The sequence below is a fragment of the Austrofundulus limnaeus genome, unplaced genomic scaffold (assembly GCF_001266775.1).
Source record: "Austrofundulus limnaeus strain Quisiro unplaced genomic scaffold, Austrofundulus_limnaeus-1.0 Scaffold81, whole genome shotgun sequence".
Classification (NCBI taxonomy): domain Eukaryota; kingdom Metazoa; phylum Chordata; class Actinopteri; order Cyprinodontiformes; family Rivulidae; genus Austrofundulus; species Austrofundulus limnaeus.
Window position 1 is genome coordinate 1,562,770 of NW_013952483.1, and position 17,905 is coordinate 1,580,674.

Sequence of the window (17,905 nt, forward strand, 5' to 3'; positions counted from 1 at the left end):
CCTAAATTTCTACTTAAGTAAAGTATTTGTACTTAGTTACTAGACCCTCTGCTCTTCATATTAGTGACAAACAATAACAGCAACAACAGCTTTTTGACAAGTTTAAATTTTCTTTGAAATACATTCAAAATGTTTAGAAATAAACTACAAAAATTATTTTAAAGCACAAATTAAAGTATAGTTGTATCTGCAACTGTATTTGATAATATTTTGAACTTTTAAAATATTGCATGGTAAAAGCAGAAGCTATACTTCATATTAGTGACAAACTTTGGTGTTTTTTGATGAGTTACTTTCATTTTTGCCTTTTACTTTTCATTTAAAATGTTTCCATTCTCGGCAGGTTTCTAAGGTTCTTCTTCTACACATTAAAAAAGTTGTTAAACAACTGAGTGGTGCACTACCACTACTAGTGGTGAGAAAGTGTATTGCACCCTTTTCAAAATCGATGCGGTCCCATGGCCCTCTGCGGCCCAAAGTTAAAAACTGTTGTTCTTTTGAGGCCCTAAGGATGYCGCTGTGGGCCGCGGCCCATGGGTTAAGAATCTCTGTATAAATTATGCATCTTGATGTTCTTACATATCTTTGTTCAGATCCAAAATTCAGTGCAGCAGAAAACACAAAATCTTTTTTTATCTTCTACTTTGAATTTTTCCTTTCTGCAGCATTTCACACTGAGATGAGGGCAGAGCACAGGATAGGACGAGCCCCTAGCATGACAGGTAGGGAGACATAATAAAATATTTTTTGATACTATAGAAAATGACAGCAGCTGCTGCAGTGCATGATGCTATTTTTTTCCTAGAACTGATTCCCAAATAGATAGGCATGATTTTAAACTGGATTACACAAACTGTTTTCTTATACGTCTTTTCCAAGTGCTCTTAACCTCACAGTTCAAAATGTGTCCACATTTTATTGACTCATCAGTTACAGAGTCGGTACGCTCCCGTTCCGCTCGCAGTGGCCGCTCCACCCCCCGTACCCCAGGRTCCACAGCCATCACCCCAGGAAGCCCTCCCAGCTACTCCTCATCCTCGAGGACTCCTGGGACCCCGCGCTCCCTCAGTTTGATTTCCCAGGAGAGGAAGGTGGCCGTGATCCGCACCCCGCCCAAATCTCCTGCAACCACTCCCAAGCAAATCCGCATCATCAACCAGCCGCTGCCCGACTTTAAGAACATCAAATCCAAGATTGGTTCCACGGAGAATATCAAGTATCAGCCCAAAGGAGGACAGGTGACGTCGTTTTTTTTTCCTCACCCCCAAACTTTGTAGCTGGTGCCTAACCGCTTTCTTATTCCTGTCACCTCTGCACTCCTTTTCCTGTCTCTTGTGTTTGTATTTCCTGCACATTTTTTAATGTGGCTTTTATTAAACATAGACAAGAATCATTATTATTTTTGGAAGCACATTTACCACATACATTGCAAATTACGTAATTCCTCTTCAAACTCGTGTCGATATCATCTGCATAAAGAGACCTTTATACCAGCATACTGCAGCACCTTTTATGTTACATTTTTTTTCTATTTTACACATCTTTTCTCCCATTTACATGGTTTAAATTTCTACAGCCCTTCTCTTTTTATTGTGTCAACATCTAATGTTTTTCTTAGTTTGCTTTGCTAATACTTCAAGTACCCCGTTAAGTAATTACAACATGAATACTYTGAATTAGCTAGTGAACAGGAAAAACAAAATCTCTCTCTTCAAATTTTACATTATTTGTGCATAGATTAAAGCATGGACAAGATTTTATTCAACTCATAATCGAGAAAATATATAGGTTATGTTTCATTTCCATGCTTTTTGCTTGTGGTTGTTAGAAAGCTGAGGAATACTGAAGGCAAAGAAATAAATAGGAGGAATAAGAGGTGTTTCTTTATTTATATTTAAAATATTTAATATAAGCTAAAAGTTGACAGATACATTATTTGATCTGRGTTTTAAAATGCTATATTCACTCTGTGCGAGGTATTTGTTTTTTTATTTTTATTAAAGCTTTGTTTTTGAGAATTTGAAACAAGCTTTCCAACTTTTAAACTGTTAAATTGGTAAAATATCACTCAGTATTATTCCCATGTAACACCAACAGTGTAGTTTTGTGCTTTGGTTGAGCTTGGATGGAAATATGATGAGCATGAAAATGAAAGTTTTCAAGAAAACAAAATAACCTCTGTCCGATAATTTTATTTTTTTTTGTGACTATGACAGTCAGCAGCCCTAGATTTCATTTGATCAAACATTGACTTGACTTTGACATCCTGCTGAGCATAAAAAAAAAAACAGTGAGTATTATTCCTGAGGTTTTCCTTCTGGCTCTGTTATTTGAGGACAGCGGTTGAGCCAGCACAAATCAGCATTTGAAATTATGCCGCTTGTTGCTGCAAAGAAAACGCATTAGCATGACGTTTGGAAGTGCACACCGCTCCAGTTTTTGTCAAATGTCTTGTTCTGGTTTGACTCTGAAAWTCAAAGGCAGTGCTGCCGCATGAAGCATGTGATGGAAGCAGCAGTGTGTCTGTAGCCATCAGCTTTTACAAGCCAGCACTGATGACCTGATTAGAAATCTAAGCTTTCGCTTGGCGTGTTTATGACTTGACAGGTCTCTGAGCTGCTCTGTGCAGTCAGCCAGAAAATAGGGAGGGATCATGTTCCAAACGTCAGCTGCTGGAAAAACGAACTCCATGGACTCTGATTTTTACATGTTTTATGTACAAGAAGGCACAATGGATCACAATCACAATCATTATTTCTAGAATGTCGGCTTTTGAATTGGAGTGGTTTTAGCAGTTGTCTCATGGATGCTGAAATGCATAATTCTCAACCCAATTTATTCATCACACCTCTGAGCTTGTGTTAGTTGTAACACAAACTACAAATATGCTCTGGTGGAGTTTGCTCCAAACTTTTCTGTTTCACAAATTCGCTAGTAAAATATATGTTTGCTCATAGTTTAAGGTTAGGATTTTTCTAAGTGAGTTTAATGTCCTGCTGTTGCTTTACAAAAAATATAACTGTTACCTTTCATGGTGCTGTGAATGGATGGTCTTAGTGCTTGTTTTGGACCACAGCTCATGCAAGCTTGTGTCTTTGTGTTTGTCACTCCTCATTGGTACCAGACACCTTCTGTCAGACATAAAGTGCTGCTGGCAGCGGTRGTCTGAACCTAGAGGTGGTTGTTGATCCAGGCAGTGTCTGGTTTTCTAACCTCTGTTGCATCACAGTCTGCCTGATTAAAAAAAAAAAAAAACCAAAAAAAGTTTTTAATCCCAGAATATATGTTGCATATAATCAGAGGATGGAATTATGGAAGCCCATTTCCGCCACCCTGATAAAAAAAAATAAAACATGTATCTTATAATTATGACTTAGTATCTCATAATAATGAGATAGCTATCTCATAATTATGACTTAGCTATCTCATAATTATGACTTAGCTATCTTATGAGATAGCTAAGTCATAATTATGAGATACATGTTTTATATATATTTTTTAGCAGGGTGGCGGAAATGGGCTTCCACATGGAATGAAGATGTTAACAGGCATGTGTGTATTTTTACAATATTTTTAGTCAAAACTGACAAGACTTAAGCAATATTTTCTTTTAAGTTTTTGTACTTAAATTGAATTTAAAAAAGCAATCAATAAACAAGATTTTTACTACGGAAACAAAAATGCAAAACAAGTTTTGATATTCCATTACGAGTAACTACAAATTATTGATTATAATATGTAAAAAAGTTATACTAGTTGATAAAATCCATTATTGGATTGATGGAATTCTTTTTTTACGAAGGTATTAAACATTTCAAGGTACTCTTTTAAAACTTTTTGTTTTACCTTGTTAATTTTAGCTTCTCAAGAGTATTGTTCTCCTGTTTTTACAGTGATTAGTTGCAAATTTAGTCCTGACCAGATTTTACTTAACTGAAAAAATTTGCTCCTCTCCTAAATTATAGTTGTTTCCATCCAGTCCAATGTTCTCTGTAGTCAGCCCCTTTTAGCCCATCCCTCTCTTCACCTGGCTGCTGACCTGTACATTGATTGTCCTCGTAGAAGCACAAGGACCAAAACGCAGCAGCAGCAGCACCCAGACACAGAGGCTCTTTGATCTGGAAGTCAGTCCTCCGCTTCATCTCTGTTACACTTTGTCTGTCAGCAGCACACACAGTGACCTGGACCCAAGGCCTGCTGGTATACCGCCTCACTCTTTTTTATAGCACCCTTCTTTCATTCTTTTTTTTTTTCATAAAAATAAAAAAAATCAAAAAAATAGTTGTTTAGGCGACTGACCACTTTTTGTCAAGGAAAGCAAGACATTTAAAGTTGCTTGGATAAAATAAAAAAATTACGTTACCTCTAGATAATTTCGATATGATATCATCTTTTAGCACACAGTTCAATAATATAATACAACTATAATTTAAGGGGAAACAATATTTTTCCAAGAGATCATCTTTATAAGCAGTCCACACTGTTTCTGTATTTTCCCATAGATTCATACTTTAAACAAGAAGCTGGACTTCAGTCATTTTTTACTGTCAAAATGCAGCACTAAGGAATATCTGAGGCACTCACAACATGGATCCAAAGTATGTATATTTGTTTTGACTAACAATAGGGATAGTTAATGTGCTTGTGCATAGCTTTGAATTGTTTTGTACTTTGATACTAAACCCTATTCCCTACTATAGTTAGTTTTTTTAAATTTCAATAACTATTAATTTCTTCATGTAACCTTAGTTTGAGAGTAGTAGCTCACATTTAAAGTAATATAAGCAAATTCAAATAGCAATCACTCAATTTTAACTACCGTATTTATTCAAGTACAATACGTAAAATTAAATCCATAAAATCATCCATAAAGTTGGGGGGTAGTACTATACTCGGATAAATATTTTTACTTATGTATTTTAACTGAAATATCGGCTTCATTCACAAAATGCCTGAGTCCAGAAATGAGACCACGATGTAAAAAGCAGTTGAAGCGAGCTCACCTCTGACACTCCTTCTTGCCTCAGAGTGAGATACTGTAATAACAGATCCAGTCAGGCGACATGATGTGAAAAAAGAGTAGTCCTGCACCTTAGTAATGATAACGAACTAAAGACATTAGCGTGTGACTGAGCCGCTCCTCTAACAACAACAAACACATGTTAGTCTGTAATGGCTGCCGTCTACCGGTGTTCTGAAAAAGTTTGTATCCCTGAAAAAACATTTCCCCACCAGAGGGGGCGCTCCCGAGTAGGAAGTAATCTGCTTTTCCCCCAGAAGATGGCCCAAATCTCATGTGAAGTCTCTGACTTTTGTGTTGGCYCCTCCTGGTGGACTATGTGTAAAATGTCAGAATTCATATGATGCTGCTACAGCTGTTAAATATTTGTTGTCAAAATACCTTTTAGTACATATGTTGTTAAAATAAAATGAACAGTTCAATGATCATTTTACTGATATGTATAAAGACTGCAAAGGCTGAAAATTCTTGAAGTCTGTATGAAATTGGAGGTAGTTTGAGGATTAAATTTTTTATGCTTTTTAAGCTAAAAAAAAGGGGGGGGGTGTATTATACACGAATAAATACGGTAGGTTGTTAACTTTTGATTGCAGCCAACCATTTTGGTGTACCATAAAACCTGGTAGATCATAGTATCCGTAGTAGCCGTAATTACTTAATTTAGTAAGCTTCAACCAATTATTGTAATTATTATTATTTTCTTTTCTACATTCCCTGACATTATTATTTTTTGCTTCAAATCTTAATTAATCATGTATGAGTCCTGAACTTGTGCACTGCTTCATTTTACAGCTGACAACAAGTGAGTTTCTGATGACTTTAAACCGTGCTTCTGTTCCTTTGCCCAGAAAATGTCAGTGATTTTCATTTCCACTTGTGCCGCTAGTTTGTTTCACACTCCAGACTCCTAGAGAGTGTGAACAATCGTGACTAAAAAAAGAGTCTGAGTTGACTCAAAATTCTCTTCGACTGTAAGTAAAATTCTCTCTTGTAATGTTATTTTTTCTTCCATCCATGAAAACTTACAAGTCTTTTCCTTCATTATGAACGGCATGTTATAATAAACAATGTTACATGCAGGATGGTTGCTGTGCAGCTATGTTGAAGATGTATATAAACGTCACTTTAATCTTTACTGTTTGCAGCAAAGTTTTTTTTGGAGTTCTTTAAACAGCTACAGTATATTTTATTAGTTCAGCTGAACTGTAGTCATTCTTCACATTCAAGTTTTATGAACTAAAACCAATGACAACAATAAAAAATTATGATATACCTTACCTTTACATTACTTAAGACCTTTAAATACTGGCAGTCAGGAGTAGGCGGGGATTGTTGGTTTTATATATTTTAGGCAACAACACATATTTGTGATTATTGGGACTGATTAAGTTTAGGAATATAAATGCAGGTTGAAGTTTAGAAATTAAAAAGCTCATGGTTACAGATTGATTAAAAACACAAACCAAACTAAAACATCTCAAACTTGTAATGTTGAGAAAGTTAAAAATGCAAAGTAAAGTTTAGGTATTAAAGAGTATTTGTCATAAAGGTTAAGCAAAGTTTTACTTTAAAATAAACATTTTGCTCTGCGCATAATTTTTGAACAAGAAGAGGTAAATGTGTTTTAAAGCACTGCTTTTAAGGCTCTTGTATTATTTTATGCACAAATAGTGTGAAAGGTTGCACTTTAGGATTTGTGGTCTTCAATATTGTTTCAATTGCTTCAAATATGTGACCCATCACATCGAAATGAGGATTAAGTCCAAAAGTGGTATATGGAGAAAAAGGCAAATGTAAAGTTTTGATTAAAATGTTAACAAAAATTGCATTTTGTCAAAATATAATGAATAAATGCCTTACCAATGTATCATTTGAATGAACTGTCTGAAATATAATCATAAAACAAAATTTTGAAGCACTTTTTTGAGCAGTAGCATCAAAAAAACCTGAGGAAAACGCCTTAAAATGTTGAGATTTTCCCTGTGAGTTAGCAAAGTTTTGTTTCTTTTTAGCGGGGAAATCTCAATATTCAAATGTAATTTGAGGTTTCCTCTTTATAAGGACACCAAAAATTCCTCATTAAAATGACAAAAATTAGGATTCAGACCAAATATTTGTGTATTATTGTAACCAACAAGACAAATTAAGCCATTTATATGGATTTAATTATGATATTAGAATGATRCAGGTATCAAAATGTAGCTTTTAAAGCCAAGAGTCTGAAAATGTAATTAGGTCATTTGACTAAATTTGACTTAATCCTCATTTTGATATGATGAAATGCTTTATTCTCACAATGTTTGTTACCAGGTCTTTGTCTGCTTCTTATTGCTGTTTTTTTCCCTTCCTGCAGCTACTGAGACTCATTCATCACCATCACAACACACATACTTTATCATCGTCTCACCCTAAGCTTACACTCTCAAGTCTGAGTTGCTTATAATTTGCATCTGTTTGTATTTCAGCGCTCATCTGGGCAAATTGCCTTCTGGTGTCACATTATGGGAATTAAAAAAAAAAAGAAAGTGAAAAAAATCTCTCTGAAAACTAAATAACTGCTGAACAATTCTGCAACTAAAGCCTCACATCTTTTTCAGTACAAATCTGCATGAGTATGACAAGCACATCAATTGGCTGTGACTTCTTTTTTTTAATGGATTGCACTCTTACAAAATGTTTTGTCTTTTAGACAAGATTAAGAGAGGTAAAAGAATCTGCTGTGGAGACATCAGGTGTTTTGACAGGCTAATAATGCAGGGTCAAAATTCATACCTCTGGACATGCAGCATTACAATTTGATCTTGCCTTAATGTGTTCACTGAATAACTGAAACTCACACTTATTTTAAGACCCAAATATTAAAATGACTGTTTTAAGGACTTGCCAAAAAAAAAAAAAAAAACCTCCAAAAAATTCTCCACCTCATTCCTCACCTCCGCCCCTGCAGGTCCCCATCCCCAGTGTTAAACTGGACTATAGCCATGTTAAGTCTAGGTATGGGTCCTTGGAAAGGCGGGGCCACTCAGCAGGAGGTGGAAACGTGAGTCTTGTCCTGCAAATCCATTATTTCACTGTCGATGTTGGTGTTATTTGCGTGTTGTGTTGTGCTGTGTTTTCGCAGTGGTAATTATTCATTCCCGCCCTTAACCTGTWGTCACCCAGTAAATTGTTACGAGACTCACTCGTTCCCCGTTGTGCAACTGGTCGTCGCATCGTGTTTCTTCATCAACGTGGTGCCGTGCTGTAAAATTGGCAGAGATTCTGCAAATGTTGATGCTAAAAGTTGACTGTTGACAACAACGTGGAAGGTTCACATTTTGTAGAAGTTCAAATTCTTATGTTAAAAAAATGAAAAGAGTTTTTAATCAAAATATTCTCTAATTTAAAATACTCGTTAGTACGTCATAGATCTGGACATTTTCCTGCTGGAGAGAAACTCTTCTAAGGTTCAAGACATCATATATGAAGATTTGCACTTTAGTCATATTTAAAACAATAAAAGGTAAATCTACTCGATTGTGTTTTATTCATACAAAACTCTCCCCGGCATATTTTATTCACAGCACGTAGCACTCTTGAAGCACTTAAATCTAATTACAACGATCTGAAGGCAGCAGATATAGTGTGCACTCCATCTGCAGTTTCTGATTTAAGTGATGCACATGTCAATGCACCATTACACAAGCCTAATACCAATGAAACAATTAAAAGCTCTCTCTTGAGTTTAAAGCCCCCACCCACACCCCCATCTCTCCGTTTGATCAAACCAGTTTCTGTATCTGAAATTACCACGTTACCTGGGGAACAGTTGTGTTAAAATGTACCTGCAATGCCTTTTGGCAAAAACAACTATTAGCCTCTCACATAATAATCAGTGTGCAATGAAAAATTTAGTTTGGCAACGTTGAGAAAACAGCTATGTTACTTTCAGATATGCTGTGGTTACATCCTTATTGTTGTGTAAATTACTCATACTTTGGATCGTGTATTAATGCCCATTGTTGATTAATGGTTATGTGGTGCAGTTTTACTGTGGCATGCAAAAGTTTGTGAAAATTACTGATAGTTGAGTGATGAAACAAACTGACAGCGTTGCAGTAAATATTTCTTTAATGCAGTTTTAGAGGAAAGAAGAGCACATTTTAGAGCGTATCATTCTCTAATCATCATAAATACGTACTGCTACATTATGTTTTTCATGTAGCGTGCCTACTACATTTATTCTAAAACACCAAACAACAAGGTCAATACTTGTTCACAACAAAGAACAGCTGGCTAAAAAGCAATCCGGTCACTTTAATGCAGACAAAGTGCTGCTAAATACATGACAGTCCTCAAAAACCTAAAGGAGCTGCTTAGATAAAAGGTAATGTGTGAGATGACTGAATACATGTTGAAGTAAACATACCCATACCAAGAACAACCTTTCTCGTTAAATTTTTGGACTTCTGGAAACACTATCGCAAGACAAATGTGCCAAATTATCAACTGAGATTTTGTTGCGACAAAAAGTAGGAAAACTGGAAAACCCAACTTACACATTTTGCATAGCTATAATTGTGCAAACCTTGGGAGGTGAGACACTCCCATTGCCAATATTTGATGATGATGAGAAGGTCTCCAGAAGAAAAATAGCACAATTTAGACACTTTCAGAACTTGGTCACAAATGCTGATGAATGCATTTGTGAAAAACAACATCAAAGCGATGGTTTAAGTCAGAAATCATGCAAAAAGCTATATGAGTAAAAAGGCCTTGGCTTCAGAATTTTAATTTTTTAACGTCATCAGACCTTATTGTCCATGATAATATTCACTAAAAATGGCAAACTCTTTAGCTCTTTAGCTTCTTGTATTTGCCTCATATGTTTAAGAGCATAAAGCATGTTCACCAGTCTGTATACGTCATTTATCAACAACCCAAAAAACTAACATCATCAACYCCATCATTGCAGAACATAAAAGAGCCATATTTTACTTTGCACTTTTCACATGGTGTGTTTTACATGATATATAGTCTTTATTGTTAAATGTTTCACATTTTGGACATGCTTATTACCCTTTATAGGTGAAAAAGAGAACAAATCATAATTATTGAATGACTTCATCTAAATCAGCGACCTCAGGCTTGTCCCAGTGATTCATTTCAGGCTGTCCTCTTTCTCTCCCTCTTCATTGTGCCGTGTCTAAAGCTTCATAACTCCTCTGTGTTCGCTGTCTCATCGCTTCACCCCTTGCACATTTCTTTGTGAAGTTCTCTTCGAGTCCTCCTGCTGTGTCATATATTTCCATATCCTTGCACATTTTTTATGCCTGTTGGCTGCTTTCAAATGCTTATTCCATTGTGTCTATTTCACTGGCTTACCCTTCTCACTGTCACGGTGTATCTCTCAAGTTTGTTGAATGCGCCAAAACATTTTGAAGAAATACAGCTGTTGTAGCGCACAACTTTCAGTCTTCTTTTTAACACAACAGAGGGATTGTTATAAAGTATTTACTGGTTTCTGATGTTTTGAATCTTTCATTTGTAGCTTATACACACATTTTAACATGTAGGAAGTTGGGTATGCTGTATGTCATTTATTTATCTCAGTGTATTTCTCACTCTCAAATGACTGAAAAGTAAATTGAGCACACTTTGGTGTCAGCTGCAACCTAACTTTGCAATGCTCTCTGAGTTTTGACCTCGTCATTTCTGGCCTTGGCTTCTTCCAGGTGCAAATCCAGAATAAGAAGATTGACTTGAGCCACGTGACCTCCAAATGCGGTTCTCTAGACAACATCCATCATCGGCCAGGTACAAAGTTCATCACCTCGACGGCAATGCTTAAGGTGGCATTGATGACATGAAAATGCATTTGACCTTCAGGCTTTGTACTGGACAGCTAATAATAATGCATGCGGGGCTGGAAAAGCAATAAATCCAGGCCGCTAGCTGAAACCACCTTCTAATCTTTACTGAAAACAGAAAAATAATATAGAAATAGAAGCAGTCAGAGGTGGGTAACATGTAGAAGATGGAATGTCCATAACATATTTACTGATTTTAGACAAAAAAATGTCTTGTCATTAGCTTTGTTTACATGGACACAAGTAATCAGAGTAAACAGCCAATCGAAATAAAAATGTGTTATCTAAACGCACCACTCAGTCCATGTAAATGATACAATAGGTTTGTTCAGGGGCGGTTCTAGAGGCGGGGCCACAGGGGCATTGGCCCCAGCTGAAATCTAATTGACCCCCTGAAGTGCCCCTGTCCCGTCACTCATCTGTCCTTTTTTTTTTTCAAACTTGGAAAACAAAATAATATATATAAAAAAATAATAATGAAATTAACATATTTGAAAAGGAATGGGAAGAAGTAAAAAYAACTTATTTAATCCCACCCTTCTCCATGGCTTATTAAAAAATAATAATAATTAATTCTTCTTTTTTCTTATTCAAAATCACAGTTTCATGAAGATTTAAACAACAATCTGTTTACCTACTGAACTATATAGTACAGAAAATATTTATAAAGATAAACATACATTTATGTGCAGCACATACGCATACACACATGAATGAATACACATACAACATATATACGCAGTCCCAAACGTACCATATATTGCAAAAACAAAGCAACCACAAAACAAAACAAAAAAGAAACGATATTATATACATAGATATACACATATACACATATATATACACACAAAATCAGACACACTGAGCATCTCTATATCTTTTGAAAATAATATTTCTATACTTGTCCTTAAATTGTCTTATGTTTGGGCATTCCTTAAGTTCCACACTCAGACTGTTCCACAGTTTTACTCCACCAACAGAAATACTAAACCCTTTTCGAGTTGTTTGAACAATCCTTGATTTAAAATTAAATTGACCCCTTAAATGATAAATCCCTTCTCCTTCAACAAATAATCTGCTCAACTCATCTGTCCTTTGCCTGAGATTGGCGATGGTGTGTGCAGTTCCATGTCCAAACACTAGAGGCACTGATGAGTCAAATAGGAACGTCCAGCATGAATCAATCTTACAGAATTCTTCTCTTCTTAAGAAAATCTGAACAATCTTGCAGAAAAAAGTCTTTCACCTGACAAATGATGGCTGCATTTTCTCATATGCTGTGCATTTGAGAGCAATTCATCTATGTACGGTAAAAAATACATATAAAATTGCTGAGGATAATTTACTGTTCAAGATTTTTATAATGACATTACATTACAAGTGTTTGAACATATGACTGGTAAAATTTATACACCTTACCAAAACCAGGGATTTAAATGCAAGGATGCTGAACAAATACTTGGCCCCTCTATGAAAATTGTGGCCCCTTGATGGCCCCTTACTCAGAAAAATCCTGGATCCGCCACTGGGTTTATTCGATCTAAATACATTACAACTGGATCAAATAATTTTGAGTGTGAAAAACAAGCAACGTCAAAAAATTGTTTCATTCTTTTTTCCCCCATTTTAACCTCAGTTTCCAGATAATTAATATGTTATTTTAGAATCTACTGACCCTTTAAGTCAGTATATTTTAAACGTAGGCTAACTTTTAGCATTTAGCTTTGACATTTAGAGTAAACTATTTAAATGTGTTAAAGAGTGACTTTAGAAAATCCACACAACTTTTTCAAACCTAGTTTGAAATTTAATGTGACATTTTGATGTTATTTTCAGCACAAGCTGCTTTGCAAACAACGCCCCACACCCTTTACTTACAACAAACTGTAAAAAACGAATGCATAGGGAGAATACCATTCATACAGTAATATGCTATAATTATCTTGCACCTTACGTCATATATCATAAAAGTATTTTTGTGAATTCAAAAAGTTGAAAATACATATAAATTTAAATGTGTAAATGTTCATTATTTTCTGACAAAACACTAAATGCTCATTAGTTTTAAATGAAATGATGACTTTAATTTGCGATTTTATGTGAAGCCCTTAAATAAGCAGTTAATCACATTAGGCTTTCACACTCTCCAGTGTCCTGGAGAGCTGAAAGAACAACAGTCAAACTGAGCTGTGAACTGCATTTGGACTGACAGCTCGATTGATTTGTCCACAGGTGGCCGGCTGTGGGAGGTGTTTGTCTGGTCCCTGGCGTCACTGCTGCAGTTTGTGTTTCTACCTTTAGTGTGTAAATTATATGACATTAAAAAAAAACCTTATCTGAACAAAACTTTGATTAAATTAAACCAAACACACATTGTATTAAATTCAACTAAATTCGCTGCTCTGCTTTCAAAAAATATCTCATAATAAGAGAAACAAGGACTTAATTGAAGAGGCCCAATGTTTATGAGAGTGTTACTATTCTTTATTTTTTTCTTTTGGAATCACATAAATACTTTAAAATGATTATAAATAAACAAATATGTGAAAGTGTTTCACTTTAAGATATGAAAACTGATCACTACACCTCCCCTCATGGTGTTGCAGCGACTACTTTGTCTTTCCAGCGCCACCTGCTGGTAATATTCTGTCGTGTGTGTATTTCAATACTTTTATTTTCTACGGGTTTTTGCAAACATTGAGCTTTATGTAGACAAGAGCAATGCACCTCTCCTAGCTGTTAGCAAAAAAAAAAAAAAAAAAAAAAACCTCATTCTCAACTTTGGTCTAATTTATTTCTACTGCTTGTAAAACAGAAAGTCATCACAGACTCCTTCCCAGTCTTCAGTAAATTTATTAATCTCAAGCAGACATGATTTTTTTTTTATTTCTTGCCGAAGCTAAGAATTTTCTGATATTAATTCTGACTGCCAAGGTTTTACTCGTCTTCTGCTTCTTCGCAGGGGGAGGTAATGTGCGAATAGAGAGCGTAAAGTTGGACTTCAAAGACAAAGCGCAAGCCAAGGTGGGTTCACTGGATAATGCTCATCACATTCCTGGTGGAGGTCACACTATGGTGAGTGTCCAACCAATGCTTCCAATCCATCATTTAGAGGAGAACATCGAGGGTTTCAAAGATTGTCCAGTGTGTCAATTATGGGAAAAGGGAATAAAATAAAATAAAAATAAAAATCTGTATGTCAATTAAGCTTTCAATCATATTTATTAATCCCCATTGAGAAGCGGAGGACCAAAACTGACTTAATCAGAAAAGCAGAAATTTATGAATGGACTAATAAAAAAAATACACTTAAAATGTACTGATTAAAATTAAAATGGAGAACTTTACCTCATGTTTTAACGTTCAATTGACCTTCATATTAATTTTTCCAGTTTTGTTCAAATAAATGATATATTTTAGCACATAATTTAAAATTTACTGTTTTCAAAAATATATMTTTTTTTTTTTGTTTTTCCTTTTACTTCTAGATGCATTTGTGTCTCTTAAATGATTATATTTAAATTATTTTTAAAAAATCACAAGTCTTTTTATGTAATTCCTTGTGTTGTATTTACATTTCTCTATCTCCTTTTTTATGAGAAGAAAATATATACAAAATATTTAAATAGAAACATTTAATAGACACAAATGCATGTACTTGTAAAAAGAAAAAAATTCTTTTAAGAACAGTAAATTTAAATTATTTGGTAAAATCAAAAAGAAAAAAATTATGTAGGTCTTCTGGACGGGTTCTTCTCTAATGAAACGTTTCGTCTCTCCTCCAAGAGACTTCTTCAGTCTGAGAGTTTCAGGCAAAATTCAGGCTTTTAAGCCCTGCCTCCATGTGACTGATACTCACATCACATCAAAAGAATGTCCCAACACAGACGAGCTACATCTAATGGCCAGAACTCTGCAGTTTTCACTCATTTACAGGCCAGCGGTCACTCTTTCAGAGATGAGGATGTTCTCATTCTTGATAGAGAGGAACGTTGGTTTGAGAGAGGAGTAAAAGAAGCCATTTTTGTGAAGAAAGACCGTCCATCATTAAACAGAGGTGGAGGCCTCCGTTTTCAGTTGTCCCCCTCCTACAGTGCTGCTATTGCCAGTATCACTCCACCCCCTGTTAACAATAGGTGTTAATTAGGTGTCAACGATAGCCATGTGATGTGAGTATCAGTCACATGGAGGCAGGGCTTAAAAGCCTGAATTTTGCCTGAAACTCAGACTGAAGAAGTCTCTTGGAGGAGAGACGAAACGTTTCATTAGAGAAGAACCCGTCCAGAAGACCTATACAATTTTTTTCTTTTTGATTTTTTACCTGGATTACTGAGATGCATCAGGATATTAATTTATCAAAACAAAGCTGGAAAAATAAATGTGAAAGTCAATTAAATTATAAAACATCAGGTAAGGCTCTCCTTGATTAATTTAATTGATGTGTTTTAAYTGTATTTATTTATTCTATTGAAATATTTCTGCTTTTCTTTCTAATTATGTCAGTTTCAGTCCTCCACAGTTCAGTGTTTGTCTGATAATTCAAACTCAGTGTCAAAAAGCTTTTGTTTTGTAACAATCAGTCAAACTCTTTTCAGTGCAGATTAATCATTAGTTTAAAAAGTTAGTCTAAAGTTTAAATATAATTTWAAAAAAAATCTTATTTGTTACCAGTGGCTAGCATGGAGACTGTTTTAGCTGTTGTTTCAATGATTCTCACATGATGCCACCTGCCTTTTARAGATTGAGAGCCACAGGTTGACATTTCGCGAGCAGGCAAAGGCTCGAGTGGACCACGGAGCGGACATCGTCGTCCAGTCGCCTGGTTTATCCGGCTCGGTGTCTCCCCAGCGCCTCCGGGAAAGCCACCTGTCGTCCTCGGGCAGTCTCAACATGATGGAGTCTCCTGAGTTAGCAACCTTGGCTGAGGACGTCACCGCGGCCCTGGCCAAGCAGGGTTTGTGAACACTGGATCTCTAGATCGCCACTCCGCACCCCCAGACTACCCTCATCTTTCCCTTTCCGAACTTTTATGCTCTCACCTGCCATCCTGAAACAAAATGTTCACGGCTGCTCAGCTGAACCACAGCCTCCAAACATCTTTACTTCAAGATCCATCACTCCACTTTAAATAGAGACTAGAGTTAGAAGCTATTGTAGTTTTGGTCTTATTTATCCTGTTTGTTGTCTATTTTAACCCTGAACATGTGCTTTTAAGATTATTTCTGTGGATATTTATTTTGTTTTTTTTATTTGAACGGTGTTGCATAGAGTAGATTGAGTGCTGGTCCTAGATTAAGTGGGAAATCCACTGATAGATGCAAACCGACTATTGGTTTTGCTGGCCTTAGGTCAAAGTTTTAACAAAGTTACAGCCTTTTTTTCTACTTTCAAACAAACAAAAAAAATACATGACAAGTACACCATGCTGCACATTTTGTTCTTGCTCAGTAAACATGCATGGTTGCCAGATCTCCTAACAAAACAAGCGTCCATACTGTGAGTCATTATTGTCACTCAAGACATGATATATTAAACAAATATATAGAGAAATGTATAAAACAAAAGTTCTCTGTCACCTTCCACTTCTCAACACATTTTAAAAGAATTACGGCTTTAAAATAATACCCTAAAAATGGCATTTATGCAAGCACTGTGTCATGTTATGACAAGCATGTACGGATTCAAATATGAAAAGAGGCTCTTTTGTATTTTACCAAACTGATTTTAGTAACTTATTTCCTCATTTATTGGATAAAGATGAAAACGTTCATGTTTTGTAGTTAATAGTTGTTTACGGTGTAATGCTTGGTGACAATGTTCGAGACTAATTTTGGTGTCGCTAAAGAACGCATCTCCGTCCTGTCAAAGAGCCTTACTCACCTGAACCTGCTCAGCTGCTCTGCACTAAACACTGGAGCTCATTCCGCAAACATCCATCCTGAAAGGAAACCTTTAAGATTATCTCATTGTGAAAGGTAAGCAGTAAAGAGCTAACTCCACTAGTGAAGGCTAACGTTGCACTAACTTCAAGGTACAACTTGGTCCCTGATATTTAGCAGAAAGTGCTGCTAGTCCAAAATTTGTGTGTGTGTGCGTGCGTGCGTGCGTGCGTGCGTGTGTGTATTTGGTACAGATCCTGAGACGTTTAAGGAGAACGCCACTGGAAACATTTTGTTTCGATGTTTAGAATGAAGAAGTTCTAGAGTATACTTTTAAAAAAAGCCTTAAAAAATGTAAAAAGACACTTCTCAAAGAAATGTTAACAAGTTGAAAGAACTCTGCTCTTGGCATATCTGTTGGGGAAAAGGTGTTTGAGTGATTCAGTTTTTTTTTTTTCATTTTTCCCCACAATCCAATGGTTGTATGAATTGCGCCCTGCCCAATTACTGTTCCCGCGCCCCCCAAAAAATGCGACTGTTTGTTTGCTTCTGTGTTTTTTCCGCATCCCCCCATTCTCCGTGTGCCTCTCCCTCACCTCCTGCTCCTCCCTCGCAAAACTTATTGCATTTAAAAAGTCAAGTAGATGTATGCAGTTTTTTCTCCTGTTGAAATGACACCAATTACAATAACTAATGAGAATAAAAACAAGAAAAAAGTGATGCTGAACTGTTTTCTGTTTTCTTATCAGATAACTAAATGAGAACATAGATGGCTAATCCTTCAGAGGGGATTCCCGGTGACTGATGGCTTTTTCCGGGCCTCGGTGGAGTCTACCGTCAGTCACTTCGGACTCTTATACACCGAGCGAATCCCCGGGAGAAGTCAATCCATTTACCCTAACTATTGGAGACTCGACGCCCGTGCTAGGAACATAGATTGAAATGAACTAGAAATACAGTGACATTGGGCCTCATGCAAGAACCGTTCGTACGCACAGATTTGTTCTTAAGTTGTGCGTATGAGTGATTTAGGAGAATTTGTGGCATTCACCAATGTTTTCGTATTCTAAGATTTTTTTTCAGATGCGAATAAAAGTCACATGTGGTCCAGACCTGTCGAATATTTGACGAGCAGTCAGTCTGCTGTTATCCAGACG

General features: G+C 36.0%; 1 protein-coding gene across 1 annotated transcript in view; it reads left to right on the top strand.

Moving 5' to 3' along the window:
- Nucleotides 1-17,468, top strand: part of map2 (microtubule-associated protein 2) — a gene marked incomplete in the record, with an annotated part of 99,599 nt that extends 82,131 nt beyond the window's left edge. The window contains 8 exon segments of the mRNA XM_014011465.1: nucleotides 666-722; nucleotides 931-1,238; nucleotides 4,063-4,200; nucleotides 4,503-4,598; nucleotides 7,968-8,060; nucleotides 10,735-10,816; nucleotides 13,832-13,944; nucleotides 15,610-17,468. Coding sequence (XP_013866919.1) covers nucleotides 666-722; nucleotides 931-1,238; nucleotides 4,063-4,200; nucleotides 4,503-4,598; nucleotides 7,968-8,060; nucleotides 10,735-10,816; nucleotides 13,832-13,944; nucleotides 15,610-15,831 — 1,109 coding nt within the window.
- Nucleotides 17,469-17,905: the final 437 nt, after the last annotated feature.